Source organism: Aythya ferina, assembly GCF_964211825.1.
Source record: "Aythya ferina genome assembly, chromosome: 7".
In the NCBI taxonomy this organism is placed as follows: Eukaryota; Metazoa; Chordata; class Aves; order Anseriformes; family Anatidae; genus Aythya; species Aythya ferina.
In genome coordinates, this window is record NC_140302.1 from 32,490,280 (window position 1) to 32,510,749 (window position 20,470).

A 20,470-nucleotide genomic window follows, 5' to 3' on the forward strand; every position below is an offset into this window, starting at 1 on the left:
GGTTATGTTTTGCTTATTGTGCTGCAGGAAGCATGTAGATCTCAACCGAAGAAGCTCTGTCACTCTACCATCTTACCTCTGCTGAAAGACTACATTGCATGTTTTCTGTTTTAATTGTTTGTCATTTCTGGCACATTGATGTTACAGATCCAGACCCAGTTCAGGAACTGACTTACGATTTAAGAAGCCAGTGTGATGCAATTAGGGTAACAAAAACAGTTCGGCCGTTCAGTATGGTGTGTTGCCCCGTGAATGAGAATTCTGCAGCTCTCATTGTCAGTGATGGCAGGGTAATGATCTGGGAATTAAAATCCAGTATTTCTGGCAGAAATCTGCGTAACAGGTAATGGGATTTATTTTTCTTTTCTGTTACATTTACAAATGGCACTTAATTATATTCTGAAAGTAATGGTATTGTGCTTCTGTGCGTGATGTGCTATACATGTGTATGAATGAGGGGAAGAGGTGTTTGGAATAAGGAAACAAAAGATAAGAATGAATATCACATTATTTTGGGGGAACATTTTCTCATTTGGCTTTCTGCAGACTATATAATTTTCCTCAGAAATGAATCCCTCATTTTCAATCACATGAAAGGACTATGAAATTAGTCTGGAAAGATTATTTTCTTAGCAGGAAGAAGGTTTTTACCTAGATTTGTGTGAATTTGACACAAAGCATTATGAGTGCATAGTAGGTGTCTTGAATATGTCTGTGTAAACAATGAACAATTTTATATGCCAAGTTTTTAGAGTTTTAAATTTTGAGCAGTCTTTAAAAATGCTGTATGGAGTAGTATATTTCTTTGAACACTCAGTGCATTGCAGTCATTTTGCTGTAGTTAAGCTTTAATATACTATTGGGTAATATAAGTAACTTACTGTCATTAACAAACAAAAAAATACAAAATTCTTAATATACTTTTAAATGCTACAAATACCAGATTTTCAACATAGATACTTTTGTTTTTCAGTGTTTTGACATTTTTATTCTTGCTAAACAGCAAGAATAAAATGCTGTTAGATGGATTCCTTGTGCTGCATAGCCAATAGAGCTGTTTAGGATCTATATGTTGCTGAGTTTTACTTCTTGGATTCCTAAGCTCATTTCTAAAACATTGATTTTTGTCATGATTATATAACGAGGAAAAATGTAATAATACTGTAAGAACCACTGAGCCCAGAAGAATCTGGATATGGTTGGATTGTACTGAAAAGTAAACCATATTTCTAGTTGGCAGGGAGTCTTTAACAGATTTTTAAAGAGTCTTCCTGTAGTAGCTCATGATTTTGCTGGGTTTGGTGGTCTTAATTAAAATTTGAAGTCAAAGTCTGTTAAACTGGAATTTTGAAGGAAAAGGCTTTGTACATACCTTAAACTGAATTTTTGTGTACAGCTGTCTGCAGTCAGTAGTCTTTGGTCTTTGCTTATCATGGGGGCCTATCCTCAGCGCAGCTGGATATAATTCATCAAGGTTGCAGCGGCTGTTTGAATCCCTTTCAGCTATGGATTCTACTGGAACCCAATCACACCTCTTGGGGAAAATAACTCAAAAAAAAATTATGCATGGTAGATATCTCACAAGACTATTAGCATAGGTAATGTTTCTGTTGTAGCTTTATATACAAAAAGGCAGCTGTTTCCTATGTTTAGGTGAAAGGCTTTGCTTCAGTTCTAGGTACCATTAACTGGAAGCCATATAAGATTTTTTTTCTGAGCAAAAGTTGGGTAATCTGTTCTTAAATGTCAAAATATTAATGAATGTTTCTTAGCTGTATTCCCTAACATAGCTCTAAATATTAACAATGTATTGAAAAGCCTCCATGTAAAGGTTAGGTACACTTCAGAACAAGGAATACATCTGCCTGTTTTCTCTTACAAATATCCGTGTAGGGAAAATTAAACTTACTTTAAAATATGTACATCTTCGTGTGCATTATCTCCTGGTAAATGTTGGGAATAATCTTGTCAAAATATTCTGCAAGTAATAAGCAGTAAATATACTGAATGAGTAACTTGGGAAAAAGCTGAACTAAGGGCTTGAGTAAGCAGGCCATCCAATTTGCTTTAGGAACTTGTTTTCATTTCTTTTACAGTAGTTCAAGTGCATCACCTTTGTATTCTCCAGTCTCGTTCTGTGGAATTCCTGTAGGAGCATTCCAAAATAAACTTCCTGACCTCTCACTAGACAACATGATAGGTAAGAATATCTTCCACTAATTACTGCTACTGGTTTTTAGGCCTTTTGAATCCTTGTACGTTTCAGCTTACTTAAGATTCTATATGTTAGAATTATTTTCTATGCAAGTGAAGTTGTAATTCTGAAAGAAAGAAACACAGTTCTCATTTGCTAAAAAAACAAAACAAAACAAAACAAACAAACAAAAAATAAAAGTAGAAAGAAAAGAACTCTTGAATCAATTCTGGAAGAAGATTGAAATGATTCCACTTTTTTTTTTTTTTTTTTTTTTTTTAAAATGTTAGGAAAGAAAGTTAGTATTGCAGTATTGGAGAAATTTGCTGAAGTACTGTGTTCCAAAAAGCTGTATCATACTGAGTTCAACAAGAAGAAATGCCTCATTAATAAGCTTTGATATTTTGTATGTTTAGGTGATTCGTAATTTTTGTTTTATAAACTCCTGCATGATAACTTACTGTAATACCAGATTAAAATTGAATACTAACAACAGCTTTAATTTTTAAGCAGGGCAAGGGACAGTTGCCGGAGAAGAACAGTTAAGAAGTTCTTTTCTGCAAGAAGTGCACCTCAAATTTTTGCTGACTGGACTTCTTTCAGGACTTCCTTTGCCCCCATTTGCTATCCGCATGTGCCCACCTCTTACAACAAAAAACATTAAACAGTATGAGCCACTCCTTGCTGTTGGTAAGTATCTTGATTAGCTTATTGATTGGTCTGCAAATTATATATTCTAGATTAAATACAAATATAGTATTAACAAAGGAAAAAAAAAGATCTAATTTTGTTCTAATTAATCACAAATAGTGACCCTCGTATTAGTTTGCATTGAAGATTCATAGAATTCATTTCAGATTCATTTTCCCTGCCTCAAGCTAAAGAAAGCCTTAGCAAGATTGTGTTTATCTTATCATCATACCTAAGTTTTAAGATTTTTATATAAGTTGCAGCTGCTGTGAAGCACAAATACAGGTGAAATACAAAGATGAAGAAGCAAATAGGTAGGTGTAGAGAGCATTTAGAGCAACGTCTGTAGTATTCTAAACTTAAGGTACCTGAATGGCAATGGTTTCCATTGCTGTGTTTAAATAAAGTTGATGAGCGTAAAGGAAAAAAAGATGAGTAAGTCTTCCCAGTGTCTAATAGAAAATCGTAACTTTAAGTGTTTCAGGAGGTATTTGATCTACTTGAAGCTTATAGCTACCAAGTTACTAATTTATAATTTGAGAAAGGTTGTTATTTCAGGGATGAGAAAGCAGAATTACTTTAATGATTTGGTAAAATCTACATATGATTCTCCACTGGGATTACTGATGGATAACAGTTAATACTCTTCCTTGAGGCATTTGCTCTTCTTGAGTAATCAAAACAAAATCATTCCTTTCTCCTGCTACTGTGTATGTTGCAGGGAAAAGGAAAATCAATATATTATACAATAATAATATACAATTGTATATTATACAATTATACAAGGAAAATCAATATATTTTCTATAGGCTCTACAAAGACAGATTTCAGGGAAATGTCTTGACCGAAACTGTTTTTCCTGCCTGCACAGAATTTTGGAGGGTATAATATTTGGTACTTAAGCACTAAAAATCAAAATACATTTTTGACATTTCTTTACAATAGTTAATGTGGAAAAAAAGGAGAAATAGCTGTAAATCCTATGTTTTCACTGAATTATGAAAGACAAGAATAAAAGTGGTCTGCATATGTATTTTTTTTTAAATAATCACTTTTTGTAGGTACAAGTAATGGCTCCGTCCTGGTGTTTCATCTCACAAGTGGTCTCTTACACAAAGAGTTAAGCATCCATTCCTGCGAAGTCAAGTAAGAGTTTAATTCCTACCATAATCATTCTGGGAGACAAATTTAAAACATCTAATGTTGAAGAAGCAATATGGGGGGTCTTGTTTCATTGTTAACGACATTCAACTAAATTACCCGTTGAGTAGTCTAACCTGCCAGTGTTTTTGCTCCATGTAACCAGTAATCCATGTCAAAATCAGAGTGAAAATTACATTCAACTCTAAATATTTAAATTGTTTCAGTGCCTGCTGATCTAGGATGCATATCAGCTACTTGCAGTTTCTTTAGTACACTGTGGTACAAAGAAGTCTTTTTAGCACAAGAAAGTCTATTTCAGGGTCTTATTTATAGTCATGACTAGCACATTATATTCTTTGAAATAACTCTGCTTTGTACAGCAAAATTTATTTCTTTCGCTCACTTGTGTATGAAATTTCTATTGAGACAGATCTAACTGAGGTTAAAATAATTTTACCTTAAAAAGATTTTAAAGATTGAATACAGGACTCAGTATTTGTCTATCCTAAGTAGGAACAGAGTAAGTTGTAAAGCTGTTGTATATGTTTGGAATTTTTTTGTTTACACAATGGCATAATTAGTGGCAAAAATATTCAAGATAGTCCTGGCTAGATATGCATTTCCAGACAGGTTTAAGTATGGAAAATGAAATTATTATTTTTAATAGTAATATTAGTAAAAATTTCTATCTGAGTTGTGGCATGAAGCCTTCTTAAGGCTAATGTCTTCATTTTATTTTTCATTCTACAAAAAGATGAGAAAAACGGGTGTCTCAGAATAGCTAGATCTAAGAGAGTTCATTATGTAAACCTGCTTTGAATCTACCACCAAAATCACAGAAGCATATTTGCACATAATTTGGTTTTGTGGTGTGATTAGTAGGCACTAATCCATTTGAATGTTGGTTGTTTTTTCTTGTTTCATGCCATTAACTACTTAACAAAGTTATTTTATATTCTGTTATGCAGCCTAGGTGGATACTATTGCTTTTTTTTTCCACTACAGTAATTATAGAATTCAAAATTAAAACCTCTACGAGCACTTCACAGATTTAATAATGGGGAGACAGAAGGAAAAATACTTTTGAAAAAAATATATATATTTTGTTTTTATCTTTTGTTTCATTTAGGTTCCATGTATTATTGGAATTATTTTTAGTGGGTACTTTTCACTTCAAATTTTTTGCAACGTTTCAGAAAATACTGAAAAAGATTTTTTCAGAAAAACTTTCAGAATACGTTGTATTCCTAGCAACTGTCCTTGCACTAATGGTAATTTTAGAATAAAAAGTGATCGTGAATTTTGTTTAATGCTCACAGTCATAAACTGTTACCTATTTAAATCTTTTAAATATTTATTTTAGTTTCTTTGTCCAGATCTTAGTGGTATGAGGACTTTCTATATAATTTTCACAAGTTCAGGGGAGTGCTTTAAGCAATGTATAAAATGGCACTGTGAGTTTTAAAATTAACATTCATGGAGTGCAATGTTTTTTCCTTCAGTGGGAATTTTTGCTTTACATCTAGAACGTAGATAAGTTGCATAATGCCTCTATTTCAGTTTTAACTGAAAAAACAGCTTCAGGGAACTCCATTATTTTAGTATGATAATACCCTGGAATTGGAACTCAATGCCAACAAAATTTTCAGTGCCTTATAGTTTAAGACAAAAATGTAATAAAACTAAGGATCTTAATAATGGCAACTGTCATTTTTATGTCAACTGTGCTAAAATATTGACCAATAAGATGTCTGGATGCTAGCAATTATGACACTTTTTTATGACACTTTTTTTTGGTAGGAGATAACGTGGTCACCTGCTGATTTTTTTTTAACTTTATTTTATTTTTTAATCAGATCTCTGCAGATCTGTATTGTGTTTAGGAGGAGGGAGAATAGTTTTTCTGTCCTAGATAGTTCATATGCAAGAGTAACCTTGAATGCTCATTTTGTCCATGATTATTACTTAGCCATTTCCCTGTTTCATTAGAACTGTGTGGGTGAATACTTTTCCTTTGAGTTCAATTTGCTTTTTCTTAGGAGTACAGGGCAAGAAGAAGCAGAAATGCTTCAGAGCACATGGAGATGGAAAGTTAATCAGGCTGTGCTAGGAGCATAAGTGAGGCAAAAAACAGAGGGAGATCATAGCATGTGTATGGGCTGGAAGAAGCTGTGAGCAAGAGGTTAGTTTGTTCCTTTAGGATACAGAGAAATGTAATTAATTCTTAACCATCCAGTAGCTAATCCTGTTACCTGTTCTGTCTTCTAAGTGGAGCAGTCTACATTTTTTATAAGCTATTGAGGTAAGATAGGTGATGATAGTACATGTTCAGCACAGAGGAGAACATATGCATCGTGTACATAAAATGCCTGTGGTGCAGCTCCTTGGTTGCTGAAAGTGGTGTGTTTGCAATGTTCATTCCCCTGTGGGTAGCAATAACTAGACCAGTACTTTTTCTCTCTCTCTCTCTCTCTCTCTTTTTTTTTTTTTTTTTCTTTTCCTGAAGCTCAACAAGCCCAAGGTGGCAACAACCTTAATTTTTAAAATTAAAATCTCACTGACTATAACTAGAATGTTTATGGCCTGCAGGCAAAACTTGAGAATTGCTGTGTTACATCCAAGTTTTGACAGCTGAATTGAAGATAATTCTCCCTTGGGAAACTGCTTTGCAAACAGTCGTCACCTTGGAAAAAAAAAAAACACTTTTCTCACATAGAAAAGGATGAATGAAAAGTATCTGCCACTTCTGCCATACTTTACTCTACACTTAAGCATGTTGGTGTGCTAAACTTGTTTCTGTGCTTTTGTAAACGTGCATCATCTGACAAGTGTAAGCAGCGTAGCAAAGAAATGCTGCGTATTCAGAGTTCAACTCCAAAGCTGTCATTACAGAAAGTTGTGGGGAGCAGAAAGTATAAATGGGTTCAAGAAGTGAGTGGGCTGTGAATAGCGTGGGAGTCTTTCAGTGGCTTTTAAACAATCTCTGCAGTTCAGGAACTCTCCAGATTGGTACCTAGCAGTAGCTAAATGGGTAGACCAGAGGGAGAGCCATTGCTTACCCTGGAAATGAGGCGCCTCTCTTAAGAGTTTGCAAACACCCAGCAAGTCAAACAGGACATGGGTGAGATTCACTTTAAACCTGATGCTCTATGGCAGCTGTAAACAAGTCCTCAGATTTCTAAAAGGATCTTGTTGTGCTGTTTCACAGGTGCTGCTGGATAGTTACGTTTTAAATCAAAGTTTGATTTCTGTTGGCTATCTTTAGGAGGGCTCTGAATTTCCAGAATTAGCATGTTACCCATTGATTATCAGGAATGGTTGTGAAGACTTTACTTTAAGATGGTGAGATTTGTAAAATCTTTTCAAATAATAAAAAAAAAATAGGCTGCAGTGTCACATGTGATTGCACTTGTGGATTTCTATTAAATCTTTCTTGTAATGCTTCAATTAATAATTGAGTATTTCTTGTTTTCATTGAAGTTACTGGTTGAACTTTCATAGGTCCTGGTGGGAAAAGAACTGGTCCTAAATTTTTAAACTTTTCTTAGGACTTATGAGTAATACTTCACATTTTTTTAAATAGCTTGATATAAGGAAAAAAAAATAAAGATAAATATGACTATAACTTTGTATGTATAGAATATTATGGGAATGCTTTTTGCATTCACTAATAGACATTGCATTTAGGAAATTTCTACTTAATATGATTAAGCTGGATTTGTTGACAGTGAATCATAAATATGTCTCATATTTCACCTATATTATTGCAAAACAGACTGTGATTTTACGAATGATGTAACTGAAGACCTAGCTGTCTGGAGACAGTTTTTAAGTAATCTGTGTTTGAAAAATTTGAGGAAAACCTAAAACCTTTTATCCCTGTTAAAATGAACTTGGGCACAGTCTCAGTTTTCTTTCAGATTAGTTCTTGATTTAATTAACAGGTAAAGCACTCAAATATTTATGCTGGCATGAAGTGTGTGTGGGCAATGGGGAGGGACAAGGCTGTTGTGTTTTGGAACAGTACCACCTAGCGTCGCTCTCCATCCTTCTGCTGCTGCCTGTGGTATATCTCACGAATTTACAGAGTCAAGAGTTGCTGACATTAGGTTATAGACATCGAGACTTTACATTCTTGTAACACTTCAAGGTATTTCAGTTGCGGCTGCCGTTGTGTGATCTCAAAGAGCAAAAAAAAATTTTGGTTGTCAGTTTGTTTCTGATAGACTTTGAAATCTGTTCAGGGCCTCCCTTGTTTTATCACCTTTGTTTCTCCTTTCCCTGGACTGCAAGATACGTATCTCCCTGCCCAGCTATCTATATGAATATTTTTTCTTTTCTCCGTGCTGAGTTACTTGATGGTTCTTCCCATCTGGTAAATCACTGATTTAATTAGAGCAGTGCCTTTAGTCTACTGTAGTGCTAAGTATGTGAGGGATTTTTTCACAGAAGTTACCTATGTTTCTAACTGAATATTTTATTTAACCAAAGAACCTGAATATCTGTGTAGTCCTAAAAGAAAGCTCATTTTAATTTTCTTTGGTAACTTTGTTACTGTATTTGTATTGTAGTTATAAAAGTGTACCTCCTTGTATGCTTAAACATAGTGTTTCCATAAACAGTAGAAAATTGCTTCTATGCCATTTTCAAATTGAAGAATATGCATGAAATAAAAAGCTGTTTTTCAGTCTAGGCTATTTTGTGACCATTTGACTATTTCAGCTAATATGCTCTGTGTACTCCTTTCTGATGACAGGGGAATAGAGTGGATAAGCTTGTCTGGTTTTATTTCTTTTGCCACATCGACACCTAACAATCTGGGGTTAGTAAGGAACGAGCTGCAGCTGGTGGACCTACCAACAGGTTAGTATTCCCTGAGAAATCTGTACGAGAGGCTGACACATTTGCTAGGGAGTCACAAATAACAATTCTTACTACTGTTTTTTTTTTTTAATTATTTTTTTCCGTTGTTATGATAAAATAGTAAAGAGGAACTTAACCCATTGTGCTCTTCCTTGTGAAAACCACATAATGTGGTAATGAGATTTTTTAGTTCAGCATGGTTAAATATTTCTGTTTTCTTTCAATGTCATTTCTGTGATCCAGGTAGGAGCATTGCATTTCGTGGGGAGAGAGGCAGTGATGAGCCAGCTATTGAAATGATAAAGGTGTCTCATTTGAAGTAAGTATATTGTAAACTTTTTACTGTGGTATATGCAGATCCTCATCGCTTAATAGAAATAACAGAAATACCAGGAGAAAACACTTCAGATAGGATAGACGAATATTCAGCAGCATCAAGAGAAAGCATACTCAAAAGAAAAAGCTGTATTTCTGTAGTTGACTTTGTCACACACTTTAGAATCCAATCACAGAAGATTGCTCTACTTTCTTTTATAAATGTAATTAAAATAACATTGAGTTTAATAAAACAGTGTCTCTACATTTTCAAAGTTTTCTCTTTGCAATGAAGAAAAAACAATAACGTTGTAGCTTGTATAGAATTTTGGGGGGAATTGTGTACGTGGTTCAGAGAATTTAGGAATTCAGCCATATAAGGTCTTGCCAATACATTAAAAATCAAGAACAGCAGTCGACTTGGATCAAGAGACCATAAAATGATAAGTGAGAACAAGAAAGTATAGTTTATATGAATAGAAATTAATGCAGTTGAGAAGAGTACATAAACTACAGAGCTTGTTTGTATTTTCATGTTACATGTGAAAAGTGGGAGACTGAAGGTGTTCTACTAATCTAGCCGTACAGCTGAAAGGTCTGAAGACATGACTGACAAATGGTTTGGTGTAAGAGGATTTTATGTTCGTTTATCACTGGGTTAGGGAAGTGCATCTGGAGTAGAGAAATAAATCCATCCAACCTACAGACTTGGTATGTCTTACTGATAGATTTGCAGTCATCAATGCATGCTGAATATGGCTAAATCAGAGGTGCTGCTGCTTTCTCTGGATTCCTTCCCCTGCCTCCTGTACAGTAATTGAGCAGTGCCACCAACCTGACAGAAATTTCTAAGTCTTTTGGTCTTCAAGGAGGACCTTTTTTCAGGCAGGCTTTGCACCCAAGGAACTCAAGAAAATCACAAAGTTTGGGTTTGGTTTTGAACCAATTTAATGTACTCTGTACCATCTTAGTTTTTGAGGTGTTTTGTTTGCTCTTTTTTTTCCATATCAGAACTTTTTGAGAATGCTGATAGTAAAAACGTGAAGTAAACTGCTAAAAATTAAACAGAGTGATTACTTCTGATGTAGTAAATTCTGTGTTTCAGGCAGTATCTAGCTGTGATATTTAAAGACAAACCACTGGAAATCTGGGATGTCAGAACATGCACTCTGCTCAGAGAAATGTCTAAAAACTTCCCTACAGTGACAGCTTTGGTAAGGAATAGTCTTTCTTACTGTTTGTTGAATGTAATTTGTTGAGATAGTATAAAAAAATCTATGAACAAATCTGTATCAAAATGTTATATATATAGCATATGTGTAAGTGCTTTCCCCCTTTTTTCTTGTCTGTTATCAAATTTGGTAAGAGAAGGAGATACTTGACGGATACTTGGTCTGCATTTTGAGGGATGGAGGGATGTGTCAGAGAAAACAGTCTTCGTGGAAATCATTATAATTAACAGAAAGTTCCCCAGTAAATTCAGGGAGTAAATGTTTGTATTCTTCCTGAACAATTTTTCACAGGAGTGGTCACCTTCTCATAACTTGAAAAGCCTGAGAAAGAAGCAGCTAGCAGCCCGTGAGGCCATGGCCCGGCAGACAGTTGCATCAGATACTGAAGTTAGCAGTGTTGAATCTTCTGTTATCAGGTATCTGTGATTCAGATTTGTAGGTATGAGTTGTTTTTCCTCCGTATGCTGTTGTTCTACAGAACAGAATATTTTTGAGCTGATTTTTGAGTACATGCCAGGTAAAACAATTGTCTGGGCCTCCCTTTAGCATTTAGGTGTGGAACTCTGATTTACTGCTGAGTGGGAAAACCAGTATACCAAGTGGGACTTGTGTCTATTGCAGCACATTAGTTACCTGGTTCTTGCAGTAAAACCTTTATTGGCCCTCTGAACTTTTCCATAAGTGTATAAATACGTTAACTGTTGTTTCTGGTAAACTGTTTTGTAGAAAAGGTGCTTCTTTTTTCCTGCTTCTGTGCATTAATTAAGGAGAACTTGCCTTGTAATTCTGATTTCAAGAAAAAAAGACTTGTGTCTCATTGTGTCTCATTTAAAGCTTGTTACAGGAAGCTGAAAGTAAATCAGAACTGAGCCAGAACATTTCTGCCAGGGAGCACTTTGTGTTTACGGATGTTGATGGGCAGGTTTACCATCTCACAGTAGAAGGAAACTCAGTAAAAGATAGTGCAAGAATTCCTCCTGATGTAAGTTCCAATTTTCTATATGATATAGTTCCAAAATTATGGAAAAGTTAAAGAATACGTTTTCAGATTTATTATTTTTGATGTGCATAAAATCAAGTCTGACACATGGGCATTTCATTGCAATAAGAGATAGAGAAGCGATTTCCACTGCGTTAAACCTAAAATTTTTCATGAGGATGACTGACATGAAAAATGCTTACATTAAATATAGAATTCTTTCTGTTTTAACTGAGAAGCATTTGTTGTATTAATTTCATAAAATATATTTATATGTTAATGAAATACTAATGTTGAAGTATTTGTTCCTGTTTGGCTCTATTAATCACAATATTTATTCTGCTTCTGAAATGTTTCCAGGGAAGTATGGGTAGCATTACATGTATTGCCTGGAAAGGGGATACCTTGGTTCTTGGAGATGTTGATGGAAACTTAAACTTCTGGGATTTGAAAGCTAGAGTATCCAGGTACGAGTGCAAATTAAGTCTGGTAAGCATGAGATGATGAGTGATAGAATGGTTTTATTATTTCATCCTTGTCCTTCACTGTAGGAGATCATCTGTGGTATATGAGGGGAAAAATGCAAGGACTTCAGAATAAAATTTCAGAAAGTGCCTACTTTATTGCAGTTCTTTACATTTAATCTTTTGTATTTTCAGATGAAGTAACATTTTATCAAAGTTATAAAATCAGCTAGATATCTTTCTCATTAGGTTAAATCTGCAGTGACTTCTCAAAATGTTAAGTATGTAGTAATTTTTTCAGGCATTTAATCTTACTACTTTTCATGATACTTTGGATAGCCATCTGTGTCTGCGTGCATATTATATATGGATTGTTCTCCTCATTCTGTACAATATCAGGATGTGTAATGTTCACAGAAAGGATTTAATTGCCCACGATGTTAGGTATAGAATGATGGATAAAAATTCTTGTGCTATTCTGTTCTTAGGGGGATTCCTACACACCGAAGCTGGGTGAAAAAGATACGTTTTGCCCCAGGGAAAGGAAATCAAAAACTTATTGCAATGTACAATGATGGAGCAGAAGTTTGGGATTCAAAAGAGGTAAACATTTGTTGTGTTTTGTTATGTGTTTTTTTTGACAAATACACTTACTGCTTCTGAAAATCAGGAAGAGTCAGGGATTAAGTTTTACCTTGTCATGATTTCTTGGTGACAATAATAATAATATTTCCATGTTTTTCTCTGAATTTCCTCAGTGCTAAGAGTAATCATGCTGTATGGTTGTACATTACATCTCTCTTAACTCCATGTTTTGCTCTAGAGCAAGTGAAGGGAAACAGCGGAATGCTGATTGCAGTGGAGGATTTCTTAATATTTCTTTATATTTCTTTACATTAAAATAGTAATGTTCAGAAGGGTTAATATTACAGAAGGGTTACAAATTTTCTAACTACTAGGGCTTGTTCAGCCTGGAGAAGAGGAGGCTCAGGGGCGACCTTATCGCTCTCTATAGGTACCTCAAGGGAGGCTGTAGCGAGGTGGGGGTTGGTCTGTTCTCCCACGTGCCTGGTGACAGGACGAGGGGGAATGGGCTTAAGTTGAGCCAGGGGAGTTTTAGGTTAGATGTTAGGAAGAACTTCTTTACTGAAAGGGTTGTGAGGCATTGGAACAGGCTGCCCAGGGAAGTGGTGGAGTCACCATCCCTGGAAGTCTTCAAAAGACGTTTAGATGTAGAGCTTAGGGAAATGGTTTAGTGGAGGGCTGTTAGCGTTAGGTCAGAGGTTGGACTCGATGACCTTGAGGTCTCTTCCAACCTAGAAATTCTGTGATTCTGTGAAAAACATAGTTCAGTTTTGTTTATCTCTGTTTTGTTTGTGAACACGATATTCCCATAATGCTATGTTAATATTAAGTCTAAATGTTAATATTATGTCTAAATATATTTCTAGGCAAGGTCAATATTTATCAAGAAAGTTTATGAGGGGCATAGTTAATTGATGAGACGTTGCTTCTGCCTTACGCCTTTATGTTAGATTAAGGGATTGAAATTAACAAGGGAATGTACATTTTCACCAATTTGCCAAGGAAATCGTATTTCAGAAAAGATGACAAAAAGACCGTTATGCAGCTGTGCTCAGAAGAAATTTTTCTTAGCTCTCGATAGGAAGAAAGTACTGGTTCAGGGCAACCAAGTGCCTTACATCAAGGTTTCTAAATTTCCTACTCTCCAGAGGAGACCATTGTTAAAATGATTTATGACTAACTTCACCTTTTATTGCAAATTTTGTGGTATGCCTCCTGGGCATGTGACAGAGTTTTACACTGCATGATAGAGAGCCTACTAAAAATGAAACATATCTCAACTTTTCAAGGTACAAATGGTGAGCAGTTTAAGAAGTGGAAGAAATGTCAATTACCGAATCCTGGATGTAGACTGGTGCACTTCAGACAAAGTGATTTTGGCATCAGATGATGGGTGCATTAGAGTTCTAGAGATGTCCATGAAACCATCATGTTTCAGAATGGATGAACAAGACTTAATAGGTATGTTGATTTCTTTTTTGCTGTTGACTGTTAGATAATTCATTTTGAAAGTGGACAATAAAAATGTTAAGCAATTTTAATAGAAAACAGAGTTGTTAAATGCAGACAATTAGGTATCCCTATAGCGTTTTTCATAGTTGCAGCTAAATTTTGTAGGCTTAGGACATGTGGGTGTTTTTTCAGTACCAGCTTAATCTCCCAAGTAAACTATAATTTTTAATATCTTACTTGGAATATAAATTAAAAGAATAATATCTAAAAAGTATCACTGAAATTACGTTATTTTGAAATATTTGATATGTCAAAAGTCTCTTCTGATATTTCCAGATATGAAAGGAAGTTTGTAGACTGATTCATTGCCCTTTCATAGTAGATTTTCCTACTGACTTCTGAAATATTAATGCTGTTTGACATTTTTTGTCATATGTTTAAGTAGGGAATTAAGTAGAGAATTGAAATACTTAAGGTACTTTTTTTTCTTTACCTTGGCAGTCTTAAGGGACAGACAAACTATGTAGATAAATAGTAAATGCAGGAAATTATGAGTTAGAGAATACTATTTTTAAATCAGGAATCAGTTGAAATAGTTGTGCTTAGAATAGTTGCTATTCAAAATGAGTAATGCGTTGTCTAAATTGCTATTATACTTGTTATACTTGTTAAATATCTTTATTCAAAGTAGTGTCAACTTTCCTCTAAAGATCGGCTTAATTACACAGTTCTTTGTTTACCGAAATGATAGTACCTTAAAGATGATTTCCACACATGCGCAATTCTGTTACTGATCTGGAAAACTCCAAATGAAAATTAAAACCAAGTCCTTGCCATGATTTAATAAATTACAGTTTCTTTCTGGTAAGCTGCTGGTAAGTAACAACTAAGAAACCTTGCTGGACTGAAAATTCTGTCAATTGGCATTCTTTGCTTTACTTGTGACAAACCACACTGGCAGTAATAACACAGACTTGCATTCATGCTTGAATATATTTGCACAGAATCTTTACTTAAATAACATTCCAAAGATACACTGCTTTCTTCTACTTCTTATTAATTTTGTTCAGCTGGGGGCTTAAAAACAAGTTTCAGTGTTGTTTTGTAAGCTGACAGGTTACTTTGATTAAAATAAAATATTTTTATTTCAGCTGTCAAACAAGTAATTTGTCATGTTGTTTCTTGGACATCAGAAATCACTTCTCTGTAATATAGCTGTAGCTTTTAGGCATTTAGCAATATCTTCTTACAAAACCCTCAGAAGTTAATATATTGCAAGACTTAAAAACAGCCTGCTGGCATCTACCTAATGCAGATGGAAGTTTTTCAGTTTCATATACCAAAAAGTGTTTTCCAATTGGTAGGAAAAAAACAAAGGAATTCTGAGTTTTAAAATGAGATTTATCAGAGTAGGTTATCTCCCAGTATAAATAATAGCACTCTCTACCATTCTGTTGAAATATCAATATATATGTAGTTTGCTCATATTACCAAGTTCTCACATATCAATTGGAATAATTCTTACTCAAGTGGGATTTTTTTTTTAAACCACAATACAGTGTAGCATTGTACATTTTTAGGCCCTCAGTATTTAATTAACTGACTTCCATTTGTTAGTTGAAGTAGAGATGTATTTTAATGTTTGCAAGTTTATTCTTTTAGTAGTGATGATAGCTTTTTAAGTTCAGCTGAATGCTCAGTTTGGGACCTACAATTAACTTTTTGGCCACCCAGATAAGAGGGAGAGGTGTTTCTGGGTTACAGTTTGTTCCATTTCGTTGAAGTTGGTTATCACAGGAGAGTGACCTGGGCACTTGACGTCTTGAAAACTAATGTCAAAATAAGGCCTGTCTGCTCTGCAAGGAGTGATGGGAGAATACTTGCACAGGATCATCCTCAGAGTAAAATGAGATTGAATTACAACAGTATGTTTCGCCAAAAAGCATCACCAAACTGATGAAGATAAAACAATATTGATGCATAAATAAGTCTTTGGTATTGTTACCCAAGTCCCATTCTTTCCAAGGCAACTACTCCAAAATATTCTTATTTTTTCTGATTCTTACAATAAAGTACCCTATAGAAGATTAAAAAAGGATGAATATGGTCTGTATGTCCTTGAGCCTGATCCCAGAACAAAAGGCTGGGGTTTTAACACAGTAGTCTTAGAGTACTTAAGAGGTTCCCTTTCTTTAGAGAAGGACGTGATAGATTTTGAGGGCATTTGTTAAACGCCTTTTCTTTTACTGTTTTACTTTCAGCCCAGCCAACTGTACAGGTTCCCTTGAGCTTGTCTAATCAGGTATTGCCAGCAAATAATTAAATTGCCTCATTATTGTACTACTGAGGAATGTGGAGTTCTTTCCGTTTTTTCTGGTGTTCTAAATAACTGCTTTTGTTGTGAGCATTTTGGTCAGTCCTGCCATGCCTCATTAATCTTCTTAAAGCATGTAGATTCTGGCTATGATGCAGGTAACAACAAGATTCTGATGTGGAGAGCTATGGTGTGAGGTGTTTGTAGGAAAACATAATTTATCACAGCCTTTTTTATCAAATAAATGTTCTGTAATGTTGAACTATAAAAATTTAATGTTTTAAAACCAAGCACGCTGAAATAACGGTATGCCAGGATTAAGGTTGCCTGTGATTTATGTGTCCTGCCTCTATACTGCTATATCTTTTAATTACAAAACCACATCTACAGGATTCCTACATCATGTAGTGCATATGGGGTACAGGGAATTGCTGAATACTTATTTAATAATGTAACTGGTTTGTATGTGTTTTACTCCTAAGTCACTGGGTAGCATTTTTTATGGATCATCTAAACCTTGTACTGAATACAGAATTACGGACTTTTAAATTTGTATGACACAGATAGTAATGTAATTTTCATCTTGTTTCTTTGCAAATATAAACAGGTATTTAAGCTCATAACATCCCTTTGGGGTGATAAGTATTAACCCTCATGATATATTACAGAAGCTTCAATTGCAAAGTAAAAGTAAAATGTACATTGTGGTATATTTTGGTATAGCTGTATGTATCTTCAAGCATGCCTTTGTAGTAGCAGTAATTATCATGTACAGCTGTACTTAATGCCAGTAGATTGCATTCTAGAAGTCTACGACTAAACTCGATATAGAATTCTGAAATGCTCATTTGAGCATGGTTGATAACCCTGTACCTTTTATGAAATGTTGTTGCTTGAGTGTAACAATAAGCTTTTATCTCTAGTAACCCATACTGTGGAGATGACTGTGTGACTTACGATTTTCTTCTGGTGCTTACAAACAAGGTGGTACATTTTATGGTTACTGAACAGAGTATTATTGCATGTTAGCCACTTAACAATGAATCTTTTCCTTTTGTTTCAGAACCTGCATGGTGTCCCTATCTGCTTGTTCCAAGGGCTTCATTAGCTTTGAAGGCATTCTTGTTGCATCAGCCGTGGAATGAGAAATATTCTCTAGATGTTATGAACATGTAAGATGATGTTTTTTTTGAATCCTGCTCCCACATCTTTCATCACTGTTGTGCAAATAACTCTTGGGCAACCTTCCTCACTCTTTGGGATTGTCAGAAAGACAATAGATTTGCTTTAATAAATAGAAAAGGATTTAAGGTCAGCTGTTGTGTTTCTTTCAACATTCAGGAGCCCTTAGCTATTGAAAACTGATGTCTCCTTTACGGTATTGCCAATCTTCCATGGTTATTTACAGGTTATATTACTTCAGAGAACAGTGTGTTCTCTTCATGCAAGAAGTTAATTTAAGAATAGTTAGAGTTGCTTCCCAAAGTCTAATTGAAAGTGGCTTATCTGATGTGTAATGTAAAAGGTACGTCGTTACTTATAGTGAGCCACGTTTCACATCATAGTGGAAGCACCTTTCTTATCCTTTATTGCATTTGTTTACTGTTGGTTATTAGTGAAAAAAACCTGTAGCTGCAATAGTTGCGTAAGAATATGCTCAAAAGATTCTGCAAAACAAGACAAGCAGTATATAAGAATTGCACTCAGCATAGGTAATAAACATAAAAGCTCAAATCAAATATTCACTTATTTGATACAAATAAATATGAATCATATAGCAAACAAGTATTTGACTATAACAGAATGGTAGGTCATGGGACCAACAAAAATGAGCAAAAAGGAGGAGAAGGAGGAGTCAAATTCTTCCAAAATCTTAAGAAAAGGATACGTGGAAATTCATAATGCCTGCATGCGTTGCAGTGAGGATGAGATTAGTGCTAGAAGGGCTAACCAATTGCATGTGCTAAGATAACGTACTTTGTAGAATAAGTAAAACAGAAGAACAGGGATGAAGATAAGTCTGCAAACAAGGAATCAAAAACAGGAATAAGAAGTTTAAGGTGTAAAGGAGAGTTGCAGTACAAGAATGTAACTGCTGAGCCTTCAGTATTAGTTATAATCCTTCAGTATTAATATAAAAGAAGAAAGTGATTTAATAGTGGGCTTGATGTTGGCATATTCACTAGCGTCAAGGGTAATGAATAAAAGAAAAGGGGGGAAAGAAAAGATTGGTTGCACCAAGTGAAGTTGAAAGACAACAGTCTTCAATTGCTATCATGAAACTAGTAACTAGACAAAAATATTGCAAAAAGGCTTTCGTTAAAAATGTGCTGGATTGTTTCTATATATGTTCTTATGTTTTTTTTGTCTAACAATAATGCACTTAATTTACAAATTATACTGTGAGCTTGGTAGTAATAGAATTTTTTTTTTTTTTTTTTTTTTGCAATCCAGAGATTATCCAGAGAATGAAAACGTCAAAAATCTGATTCAAGAGCAGCTGAATTCATTGTCAAAGTAAGAGCTTTCCTATTTTAGTAAGGTATCGAATTCAGAGAAGGAAAAAAAATAAAATGATTTTTTGCCTCTCTAAATGTAAGCTTTGAGTAATGACAAATTTTATTTTAAATAGCTAATTTTTATGTCAACAAATCACAAAAGGTGATGCTTTATTCATTTTATTGAGATTTTAAACATTTATCTTATTAAAAGAGAAGCCATAATACAGAAACAATTTCTTTTAATAGGCAAACTATCTCAAAGTAGTTTGTTAAATACTGACTCAACAGTCAAAATGTAGTGTTCTGAATATGTATTGTGATTGAAGTTAGTATTGATTTTTTAACATTAGCTTGTTGTAGTAGTGTTTGCCAACAAAAGATTTAGAGATACAGATTCATATTGATATGTAATTTGTAACTGGACTGTTAGTGGTTGTAGTTGGTTAGGCAATACTCTGTGATGTGTGGTCTTTTCTTGGTTGTTGCTCTTCTTATATAGAAAACAGATTTTGGCATTCCATTTAAGCTATGAAAATTTTATTTGAAACTTTTCCATTTTCCTCTTTTTCTTTCATTTAGTAGGATGGACAAAAATAACTTAATGTATTTTTAGCCAATCTGAAAAATATATAGAAACCCCAAATTAATGCACTGCATAATTACATAATTATTTGTAATTAATTTTGTAATTTGTAGAATCAGTGAAGATTAAGTTACAGCTTTGTATACACCCTTGTGGTTGTTTCCATTATTGCAAGAATAAGGTGTTCCTGACAGACTCACTGTTGGTATTTAAACAGGTAAAGTGGCTTGCTGCTTGAGATTTCAGACATAATTGTTCTGATAGATACATTTTTTTCAGTTCACACAAGAACAGTTTGTTTTGTTTTGTTTTGTTTTAAAACAGATAGCATATATTATGTAATAAATTAAAAACAAAAATACACAATCTTGCACAGCATTTTACACATTACTTACATCTCTCTCTTTTTGCAGTGACATAAAGAAACTGTTGCTTGATCCAGATTTTACTCTTTTGCAAAGATGTCTCCTAGTTGCCAGGTAGCAGCTATACCAAATGTTTCTTAATAAAATCCTGATCCTATAAATGCATATGAATTTGTTAAAACTTAAGGTGTCAACTAATTCCAGGTTAACTCAGTGTAATTGCTGGAGTACTTTGTTACATGTGTGTTAGAGTATTTTTCAGGACTGAAATTGAAAATTTTACATTGCAGAGACCGTGTTTTATTTGCTTGTTGGATGTATCTTCAGTCAGTCTTCATCGTTCTTTCATAAATGCTCTTCTTACATAAATGCTGTAATGTAACTTTATACTTGTACAATGACCCAAGGCATAATTCGGAACTTCTCAACACAGAATATTGTAAACAAAGAAGGGCCTATTTTTTAATTTGAAATGCATTTCTTCCGTGTCATTCTTCTGCCTGAACTGTAGCAAATTTTAGTCTGTCTATATTCAGAGATATTTTTTCAAACAATTATTAGTAACTATATTGTAGTTTAAGAAGGATATTAGTGATTAAATATAAAATAATAATTAAAAAGAATCCACATATTTGTAAGCTAGACGTTCAGTGAGTTTATTTACTGTTGTAAGTGTTTTTGGCCAACCTCTTACTTACGTAGCTTGCTGAATGTCATGGTATAATCTTTTTGTGTTGTTTGTACCACTGATAATGCAAAATACTTGTGCCTACAATAAGGCATTCTTTGG

General features: G+C 34.3%; 1 protein-coding gene across 2 annotated transcripts in view; it reads left to right on the forward strand.

Moving 5' to 3' along the window:
* WDR11 (WD repeat domain 11) overlaps nt 1-20,470 on the forward strand; it is a 42,195-nt gene that overhangs the window by 13,554 nt on the left and 8,171 nt on the right. The window contains exons 8-22 of one of the 2 annotated variants that reach the window (XM_084525977.1): nt 148-343; nt 2,097-2,200; nt 2,705-2,884; nt 3,946-4,030; nt 8,784-8,890; nt 9,134-9,209; nt 10,311-10,419; nt 10,729-10,853; nt 11,272-11,419; nt 11,777-11,883; nt 12,369-12,483; nt 13,755-13,926; nt 17,295-17,403; nt 18,686-18,748; nt 19,729-19,794. In XM_084525977.1, coding sequence (XP_084382103.1) covers nt 148-343; nt 2,097-2,200; nt 2,705-2,884; nt 3,946-4,030; nt 8,784-8,890; nt 9,134-9,209; nt 10,311-10,419; nt 10,729-10,853; nt 11,272-11,419; nt 11,777-11,883; nt 12,369-12,483; nt 13,755-13,926; nt 17,295-17,403; nt 18,686-18,748; nt 19,729-19,794 — 1,762 coding nt within the window. The remainder of the gene's footprint in view (nt 1-147; nt 344-2,096; nt 2,201-2,704; nt 2,885-3,945; nt 4,031-8,783; nt 8,891-9,133; nt 9,210-10,310; nt 10,420-10,728; nt 10,854-11,271; nt 11,420-11,776; nt 11,884-12,368; nt 12,484-13,754; nt 13,927-17,294; nt 17,404-18,685; nt 18,749-19,728; nt 19,795-20,470) is intronic. The other variant, XM_084525978.1, reaches the window with a different exon arrangement.